The 10,820-nt window shown below is 34.4% G+C and overlaps 1 protein-coding gene across 1 annotated transcript; it reads left to right on the top strand.

Annotated features, from left to right (window-relative positions):
* Positions 1–348: 348 nt before the first annotated feature.
* On the top strand, positions 349–1,293 carry LOC131023284 (chaperone protein dnaJ 20, chloroplastic-like). The gene is made up of 2 exons (XM_057952833.1): positions 349–868; positions 1,040–1,293. Exons 1-2 carry the CDS (start codon positions 443–445, stop codon positions 1,166–1,168), a joined length of 555 nt encoding a protein of 184 aa, XP_057808816.1. The 5' UTR covers positions 349–442; the 3' UTR covers positions 1,169–1,293.
* Positions 1,294–10,820: the final 9,527 nt, after the last annotated feature.

Genomic DNA, 10,820 nt, shown 5'->3' with positions numbered 1-10,820 from the left:
GCGTGTTGGGCCATATTATGTTGATTGCATGATTTTGTGTTTATAAAGAATGAAAAAAAGGTTCTTCTGACCAAATAAAAATTTATGTGTGGACCTTTTGTATAACAAACTTGTAAAGGGTTAATGTGTTATTACTTGAAAAATAGGATTTGGGAGTGGCCATGTGTCATAATCCCAACGATAGTGTGTAGGTGCACAATGTGCAGGATATACTCTACCTGTCGTTAGGCATTCCGTTAAACTGTTCGATAGAAGAATTCTTGAAAGGAAAAAAAAGGAATATATGACGTCACCTCTTGCGTGTGAATCCAGATTAAATTTCTAAACCGAACAAGCTCCCAATAAATACCAAAAGCCAACACAAAAATTATCCATATCAAATACTAACACACACCGCTTTCTAATTAAAAAAAAAACAGACAAACAAAAAAATTCGAAGAAAATGAACTGCAAAATCTTACAATCGGGCCCGAAATCCGGCGTTTACGCAATCCCAAAGCCCAATCAATGGAGCGAAGCCCGCATGCCCGAATCAATCTCCTTCGCGTCGCAGGTATCGAGCTCCAGAATCTCGATGAGGAGCCTGACCGGGCCGCGCTGGGCCCGAGGCACGGCCAGAATAGAGGCCGCAACTGCAGAGTCACTGTACGAAGTGCTGGGAATCGGAGAGAGCGTGAGTTCGGTTTCCGACATCAAAAAAGCGTATAAAGAGATGGCTAGAAAGTACCATCCGGACGTTTCGCCACCGGAGAGAGTGGACGAGAACACGAGGAGGTTTATAATGGTGAAAGAGGCTTACGAGACGCTCTCCAATCCGCAGAGGAGAGCTCTCTACGACAGGAATCTCGCCGGCGGCCATCACTACCAGGTACATCTCTCTATTCCATTCTTCTGTAACAAATCCTATTATTAAAATGAAAATATTTAATTATATATTTTATTAATTACATCAAAGCGTGCGTTGGATATTGATGATGGTATGTATTTGATAAATAGTGAATGTGGTCTGAATATTTTTCTGTTTTCTTATTTGTCACAGAAAATAGAAGAAAATGATGAGTGGAAGATGAGGTGGCAGTCTCAGCTTGATGAGTTGAAGAGGAGAAGCAATAATATTTCGAGACGAGAGAGAGTGTCATGGGGTGCACGAATGCGTACTCAAATATGATCTTCTTATCTTTTTTTAGATGGATCGGATTATCAGATGTAAATATATGTTATATATCTCATATTCATAAATTATAACTCATAGTATTGGGTTATGTTTATTGGCGTAATAAGATGACGACATTAGATTAATTAGTATTTTTGGAATTGGGAGTTGGTAGAGGCCTGAGTTTTTGTATAAAGTATATTCCAACTTTAATAATAATATTTAATATATTGTAAACACAGAAATGATCCAACTTTAATAATAATAATACTAATAATTAATTGTATTGAAAGCTCATCCTACATATAATATAAAAAAATTTAAAATGAAAAGGGATTAATTTTTGTGGACGTTTTAAAATAAATGATAAAAAAGATTAGTTTTTGTGAACGGATGAAATATTAATTTAGATTTATAATTAATTAAAGTTTATTTTTCGCAACTCATAAATTAATTTAGATTTATAATTAATTAAAGTTTATTTTTCGCAACTCATAAATTATACTCTATGATATGAATATTTCATTTGCATTATTAAAATATTTCTAATTTCATATTTTCAGTGAAATATGAATCAAATAAAATTAACTTAAATGCATAAACATTTTAAGAATTTAATTAGAGATACACTTTCAATTTCACTCCTTCTTCATTAACTTAATTGCATAAAAATTTATAAGGATTTAGAGGTACCTTCAATTTCACTCATTCACAAATACGAGCAATAAATTACTATAATTGATAGTATAACGTTTAATAATTTAAGCTAATTTTTAACAGTAAACGTCCATTAACGTAATACTCCATTTTGGAGTATACTCTCATAGTTCGAGTAGGTAAAGTACAATTTTAGTTACTAGTAATTAATTTTTCTTTTTAAAAGAACAATACAGTAAGGTTTCGAGTGATGACTTTTTCACCCAAAGGCCAGGGCTAAGGCCTCGAATGCTATCTAAAAAGTTGTTTTCATACTAGATACACTAGATAGTCTACAATTTCCAGAAGCTGACTTTTTGTGCAATAATTAATTCGAATAATTTGGCGTGCTGAAAATAAAAACGCAGTTTAATTTATTTTTCCTTTTTCTGTGTGTGGTGGAATTGATTTGCTGATTAAAGATGGCATTTACATATTCATGGTTAGGATTAAGGAAGACGTATTCAAGAAAGTCGTGGGTATGTATATGGTTGAGACTTCAGAATTGTTGATATTTATTTCGTAAACTAAAGTGGTGGACAAAGTTAATCTCAGGTCTGCAATTTGTATTTGATTATATCAAATTTCGAAACGTCACGAGTTCATCTATCAATCAATACTCAAGGTCCTTTGGTACATATGATTACAGGATTATAACTTATGAGCGTTCGTTCTTTTTTATTGTAAATTTATCATGAAAAAAAAAAGATAAACAAAATTTCACTATTTAAATCATTCATTTCTTTTTCCACATTTCCTACATGACATGACCCTTACTCATTCATCATTTACACTATAAAGGAGGGGAGGGTATCTAGTGTAAATTTTTTTTTGAGCAGAAAAATGGGCAGATTTCATTGCAATCGGTACCAGCGGTACCAAAGAGGGGTAAAAACAAAGGGAAGGTGAACAAAACAAACAAAGAAAGATACAGCAGGCAGCAGTGTATCTATTCGAAAACTACACTAAAACTCCATTCGGATTTCCTCAAAACGCAGCTTCGAACCACCTCCTGAAGTCCTCAGTAGATTTCTGCACATTGTAAATCGTCATCCAGCTCCATAATCTCGATTTAATCTCCGCTTCAGTTCTTTTACAATTCCAAGTGCCTTGCTGAAATTTGCATTCGTTTCTCGTCTTCCAAATACTCCAAATCAATCCCGACCAAACTCCGATCAGAAACCGTTTATCTTTCTTGTTTCCAAGGTTAATGAAAGCATTAAAATGGTCATTCACCATGTTATGCATCACCGTTTGTTTGCCAATCCACGAGAGCATCGCGTTCCATAACTCCACAGTCTTTTGACATCCCAAGAAAATATGATCTGCCGTTTCGATCGTCGACTTACAGAAAACACATAGTGTCTCCTGTTGATGAATAGCCACCTTACGTTTCAAAAGATTGTCACATGTAGCCATTTTGCCTTTGAGAACTCTCCAGGATGTTGTAATCACTTTAGGAGGAATTGGGGCTTTCCAGATGGTTAACAGTTCGCTCCCCTTTCTCCTGTTAAGATCAGTTCTGCCGTCCATGCTAATGATCTTGTATGCCGACTTAACCGAGAAGTATTCATCTTTTGAGGCTTTCCAAATCCATTTATCTGGTTTTGTTTCTGAAATTTGGACTTGGCTGATGAGGTTCACAATCTGCTGCACCTGAGCTTTCTCCCTATCCAACAGTTCTCTGTTCCATTGTAATCTCCACACCCACTCTCCGTTCTTCCACTCCCCCATGCTCGAAATCGACCCATCTTGATTACTGTTAAGACGGTAAAGTCTTGGGAAGATTTCTGATAAAGTGGCCTCTCCAACCCATTGATGATGCCAAAAAAGAAAATCAGCTCCATCTCCAACTTGAATTTCCAGATTATCCCTAATCCATTTTCCACTCTCACCCCAACTCAAACTCAATACATTTCTCCACCAGCCTGTTCTCAAGGCGCAACTCCCCTTCAATCTAAAACCCCCAACATCCCACGTGATTTTCCCCTGGCAAAGCCTGATCACCCGCGCCCACAGCGCCTCCTTTTCCGTCAGAAATCGCCACAACCACTTTGCCAAGAGGGCCGAGTTGAACCATTCCAAATTTTTAATACCAAGACCCCCGTCCTCATGATCGCGGCAAAGTTCCTCCCACTTGACCCAGCAAATTTTCTTCTCCTCCACTCCTCCCCCCACAAAAACTTGCACATCATCGATCTGATTTCCGCTAACACTTTTTTTGGGAATTTTGAGAACGAAAGATGATAAATAGGGATAGAGAGAAGCACTGACCGCAGAAGAGTGACTCTTCCGGCGAAAGAAATCTTCCTATCTTTCCATCCCACGATCTTTCTTTTGTAGTGTAAATGATTATACTTTATCACATTTATTACCTTCTCTTTTTTACTTTATTATTTTTATACTTTATTAATTATACACTTAAAACACTAATCTATAACTCCTTAATTTTCGTGCCGAAACCAGACGTGTCAAGATTCGTGGGACAGAGGGAGTATACGATTATATGAGAATTGAGCTCTGATTCGTCTCTCTTACGTACAATCTCTACCACAAAACCGTGAGAGGATAACTGTGAAAGTGGACCAACCTTGACTTAATGGAACTAAACGTTTTCATGACTATTTTTTTCCCCCCTTTTTACTAACCAAACCATACCTAGTAATCCAAGTATTAAAGGAATTATTTAGAAATGTCTAAAGAAATGTGAAACGATAAAGAAAATTCTCGTCACCATCCAAACCTACCAAAACCTCCCAAGAAAGAATTACAAATAATAATAATTAAAAAAAAAGTTAAAAAGAATTGTGAAACAATAAAAGGGGAATCTAAATATCGACCCGACGACGGATTACATTGAGTAAAGATGCCGCATTGGGGTTATATGATAGCCTACATGATTTTTTTTGTTGTGATTTTTTCCATTTTTCATTTAAGTTTAATTGCATAAATTTAAATCACACAATTTACTTCAAATTTAAATTGCATTAATTTTGAAATCCTAAAAATTACATAAAACTTAATAAAATAAAATAAATTCTAAAAATAACTATTCCTGGTCTAGAGGTCCAAAACGTGCCCAAATATGCTCCATCAAATCACGTTGAATCGAACGAAGCATTGTGTTGGGGTTCCGCCATTTTTTGAAGAAAAAAAGAAGAAAATATTGAAAGAGAAATTTAGGGAATTTGAAGGAGTAGAATTGGTGTATGAATGAAAGTGTTGTAGGGATATGGAGTATATAGATAGGAAAAAAAAAAAGTAAATTTCAAACGGCTAAAATAGCTGTTAGCTATTAAGGGGAAAAAAAAGGGAAATTGGCAAATAGCCGTTGAAATCGGCGAATTTCAAATTTTATTTTATTTTATTTTTAAAAAAAATTGGCGCATGTAGAACACGCGTCCGACTTTGGAGAGAACGTAAGGCACCCATTCTATCGCGGGGCTCGCGAGTGATATATGGCTGCATCGTTCTACACGATGCCGCCTCTACTCGAGTAGACCGTATTTTGTAGAGCGATGCGGATGCTCTTACACAACTATTAACTATGATAAGATTATGAATAAAAAGTCAAATAATAATGAAATTTGGGATTCCATTTCGGAATTATTTTCCAAGCAATAAATTCCACTACTATTTTCAACCAAGTTTACGCAATTCATTTATGTCGACGCATTTCGAGCGTACAAACTCGATAGATGATAGTTCCTCTCATTCATATTATCTAGGGTTAATAGACTTTTATGTCCCAAATTTTTAGTATTTTTTATAAAATATTTTTAATTTTTTTTATTTTTTTTAACTTCTAATTTTTTCCATAAAATATCCCACTATACAAAATCTAGTGATAAGAAAATGACTTATCTCGCCAAATGAAATATTTTTGGGACCATCATTGTTGAAAACCATATTAGGAACTATCATTATTAAAAAATACTGAAAGTTCGAAAATTTTTGTCATCTTCCTATCATCAGATTTTGTATAACGGGATATTTTATGGAAAAAACTAAAAGTTCGGAGTTTTTTAGAAGAAAATGAAATCTCATGATATTTTATGAAAAACGCTGAAAGTTTGGGACATAAAACACTATTAACCCTATTATTGTTCTAGAATTTTGATTTATAGGGTATAAACACTTCTTAACATATAAAATACGAACTAGTCAAAATGCATGAATTATATGCAGAACTACTCAAATTTTATTTTATTTTATTTTTTAAAAAAATTGGCGCGTGTAGAACACGCGTCCGACTTTGGAGAGAACGTAAGGCACCCATTCTATCGCGGGGCTCGCGAGTGATATATGGCTGCATCGTTCTACACGATGCCGCCTCTACTCGAGTAGACCGTATTTTGTAGAGCGATGCGGATGCTCTTACACATCTATTAACTATGATAAGATTATGAATAAAAAGTCAAATAATAATGAAATTTGGGATTCCATTTCGGAATTATTTTCCAAGCAATAAATTCCACTACTATTTTCAACCAAGTTTACGCAATTCATTTATGTCGACGCATTTCGAGCGTACAAACTCGATAGATGATAGTTCCTCTCATTCATATTATCTAGGGTTAATAGACTTTTATGTCCCAAATTTTTAGTATTTTTTATAAAATATTTTTATTTTTTTTTATTTTTTTTTAACTTCTAATTTTTTCCATAAAATATCCCACTATACAAAATCTAGTGATAAGAAAATGACTTATCTCGCCAAATAAAATATTTTTGGGACCATCATTGTTGAAAACCATATTAGGAACTATCATTATTAAAAAATGCTGAAAGTTCGAAAATTTTTGTCATCTTCCTATCATCAGATTTTGTAAACCGGGATATTTTATGGAAAAAACTAAAAGTTCGGAGTTTTTTAGAAGAAAATGAAATCTCATGATATTTTATGAAAAACGCTGAAAGTTTGGGACATAAAACACTATTAACCCTATTATTTATTGTTCTAGAATTTTGATTTATAGGGTATAAACACTTCTTAACATATAAAATACGAACTAGTCAAAATGCATGAATTATATGTAGAACACGTATGAATTCGTTGTGTAACTGTATGAATTGCGAAAAATAATTTTTTTGCTACCTATGAGATTCGAACTCGGGACCATGAATTCATCCAATAAGGTGATGAATCAACTGTACATTTTGATAATCTAACGGCTGAAAATGGTTCTTATTTTATATTCTAAGAGTTGTTTTTATTTTAGCCCACCCCTATATATATATATATATATATATATATATATATATATATATATATATATGAAGAGGTTCTAATAAAAACCTCTGTTAAAATGAGAACTAGGAACCTAATCTTGACCTTTTAAATATTAGATCTAATGGTTAGGATTTAGTCAACAAAAGAAACTGTGCATCTATTATATTTTACTGTGCACTTAAAAAATATGCAATTTATGCAATTGAAACCAACAATGCAAAATACTCAAGCAAATCGAAATTGTGCATCTATGCAATTGAAACTGTGCATCTATGCAATCGAAATTGTGCATCTGTAGTTTAATCTCAGCCCTCTATTTTATTTAAATCAATGGCTTTAAATTGGTTCCTATTTTCATCTTAAGAGGGGTTTTTATATTAACCGTACCCTATATATATATATATATATATATCCCTATATATAGGGAGGAGTTCAAATAAAAACTCCTTTTATCGTGAAAACTATAAGAACTGATCTTGGCCATATATTGTTGGAGATGAACGAATAAGATCAATCTAATAATTTTAACCTTAAGAAAATTCGCAGCAATTTAATTAAGGGTATTAGTGTAATTATTATTTTCCTTAACTGAAACATCCTATTTTTATGGGATTCTTTTATACTATCAATTATGGAAGCATGTGGAAAACAAAAGTCTTAAGTCTTTTTTTTTTAATCTCACCGTTTTTGGTTATATTTTCATGGATTCTAGAATCTACACATATGTTTAATTTATTTAGATATTTATTTATTTATATTATTAATTTTGTTACTTTTGAATTTATATGTTTGTTCTTATGCAAAAATAGTCCATGCAAATTAAAATATATAGAAGTGCATACATAAAAAAGATAAAATGCAATTTAATTATTTTTCAAATATATAAGTAGACGTGGGAAAATATATAACTCGATGCAAATTAAAATCTATAGAGATGCATGTACGAAAAGATAAATTATAGTTCATTTTTTAGTTTCAACAATAGAATTAAGTTCGATGCAAATTAAAATCAATAGAAGTGCACTTACAAAAAGATAAAATGCAGTTCAATAAAATTTCATATAGAAGTTCATATATATACCAAATTGCAAATTGAAATTTATAGAAATGCATGCATGAAAAGATAGAATGCAATTCAATTATCTTTTAAAGATAGAAGTATATGAAAGATGATAACTCAATGCAAATTAAAATCTATGAAAGTGCATATTTGAAAAGATAAAATGCATATCAATTATCTTTTAAACACACAAGCGCGTGTACAAAAAAAATTGGGAATTCTGCCAAGAGCAGTTGGATTGTAAAGTAGCGCGATGAAAACTATTATGTTGAGAATCATTTTTGGTTATGCAGACAGTTGTTTGTATGCAGTTGTTGGATGAGTAAATCCAGAAATTTCAAAATATAAATCCTCAATATTGGCGAATATGTAGAAAATGTGTTTACTTATTTACCCTTAATATATATTTTTTTAAATACTACACCACAACTAATCCTCAATCCACGTCAAATCTTAAAGAAATCAGAACAGTTCATTTTATTAAATAGATGTTATAGATTAGTTCTACGTTCTTATCTTAAGGCTAAAATAAGTACACTTCTTAAGATATAAAATAAGAATCATTTTTAGCCCTTATATCATCAAGATCTACGGTTGATTCATTATCCTATTAGATGAATTCATGGTCCTGAGTTCGAATCTCAAACGTAGCAACAATTTATTTTTCACAATTCATACATTTATACAGCGAATTCATACGTGTTCTACATAAAATTTATACATTGAAAATTACTCTTATTTCTTATTTTAAGATGTGTTCTCACGGTAGCCCACCCCTATATATATATATATATATATATATATATATAGGGTTAGCTTATATTGAGATTTTAAATATTTTGAGATTTTGAGATAAATGAACATATCAATAAATTCTTTGAACATAACCAATATAACTGATGAACATATGAATCTATTTAATTTATTTAAAAAACATGCCACTTGTAGGGATTGAACCCTAGACCAACGCGCGTTCATAAAAATTAATTGACAAGTTCATCAAAATGTACTTATATGTTCATTTATCTCAAAATCTCAAAATATATATAAATCTCAATTGAACCAATTCCTATATATATATATATATATATGGAAGAGTTCAACAGGAACATAAATATTTGCAAAGTCTAGAGTCATAATCTCGTTCGTTAGATCGATTTTAATCAAGGGCTGAGATTAAAAGCTAATATTAGTATCCTTTAAATTACTCACATCCCTCTCTCTCTCTCTTCCGTCACTTTTTCCCTCTCTCCTCTCTCATCTCTCATCTCTCTCTCACCCGTCCCTTTTTCCCTCTCTCTCTATCGTCTCTCACACAGAACACACACACACTGAACCCACGCAGCGGCAGGCAAGCCCACCGCCGCCGGCGCCGTCTCTTTCGACCTCAGCGTGGCGCCGCCTCTTCCGACCTCAGCATGGCGCCGCCTCTTCAGCCGTCGCCTCCCTCCGTCATCTCTCTGTTCTCTACGCCACCACCGCCGCCTCCCTCCGTCATCTCTCAAGTTCAGCAATCGGAAGCCGCATCTTCGACCGTCGCCCCCCTCCGTCCGATCTATGTTCTTCACACCACCACCGCCGCCTTCGAACGCCCTCAAGTTCAAAGCCACCGCCCCCCAAGTTCAGCAATCGGAAGCCGCCTCTTCGACCGCCGCCTCCCTCCATCCGATCTATGTTCTTCACACCACCACAACCGCCCAAGTTCAGCAATCGGAAGCCGCCTCTTCGAACGCCCTCAAGTTCAGCCACCGTCGCCCTCAAGTTCAGCCACCACCGCCGCCTTCGAACGCCCCAAGTTTAACCCACAAGTTCAGATCCACCGCCGCCCTCAAGTTCAGAGCCACTGCCGCCTTCGAACCCCATCAAGTTCAGCCGCCACCGCCGCCCAAGTTCAGCCACCGCCGCATTCGAACGCCCTCAAGTTCAGCCACCGCCGCCGCCTTCGAACGCCCCAAGTTTAGCCACCACCGCCGCCTTCTGAACTCCGGCCGCCGCCCCCTTCTCCGTGCATTGAACATTCGCCGGAGAAGAGGAAGAGGGCGGCAGATTTTGTAAATAATTTTATTGAACTTATACGTATAATTCTGTGAACTTTTAAATTTGTGGTATTGAACTTCTGAACTTGAGAGAGAGGAGAGAGGGGACGAGAGAGAGAGAGGAGAGAGGTGAGGGGTGACGGGAGATAGAGAGAGGAGAGAGGAGAGAGAAATGAGTAAATTAAGGGATATTATGAATCTTACCAATTTTAATTATATTAACTTCTAATCTCAGCCTTTGATCAAGATTGATCTGACGAACCAAATTGCGACTCCATTCTCCATCCAATATTGTGTTTTCGTAGAATGCAACCCTATATATATAGAGGAATGTTATGCTACATACCTTATGTGAGCACCTTACGTGAGCACCACTCACGTTTAGCCCTTGTTAGCACTATTTTTTTTGTTTTAGACATTTATTTTTATTCTAATACTTCATAAATTGTTATTAGGATCATTAATTATATAAATAACAAAAAATCAAAGTCTGATTTGTTCATATTCCCTTTAACTTCAAATAATTAATAAAAAGAACAAATTAGACTTTAATTTTTATGTTATTTATAAAATTAATGATCCTAATAACGATTTATGAAGTATTAGAATAAAAATAAATGTCTAAAACAAAAAAGATAATGC

Source organism: Salvia miltiorrhiza, chromosome 1 (genome assembly GCF_028751815.1).
Source record: "Salvia miltiorrhiza cultivar Shanhuang (shh) chromosome 1, IMPLAD_Smil_shh, whole genome shotgun sequence".
Lineage (NCBI taxonomy): Eukaryota > Viridiplantae > Streptophyta > Magnoliopsida > Lamiales > Lamiaceae > Salvia > Salvia miltiorrhiza.
The sequence above is the reverse complement of the archived record's forward strand: the minus strand, read 5'-3'. Positions and strand labels throughout refer to the sequence as shown.

Coding starts and splice junctions, on each gene's coding strand:
- LOC131023284 (XM_057952833.1), top strand. CDS start 443: ATGAACTGCAAAATCTTACAATCGGGCCCGAAATCCGGCGTTTACGCA. Junction 869..1,039: donor CCGGCGGCCATCACTACCAG/GTACATCTCTCT, acceptor TATTTGTCACAG/AAAATAGAAGAAAATGATGA.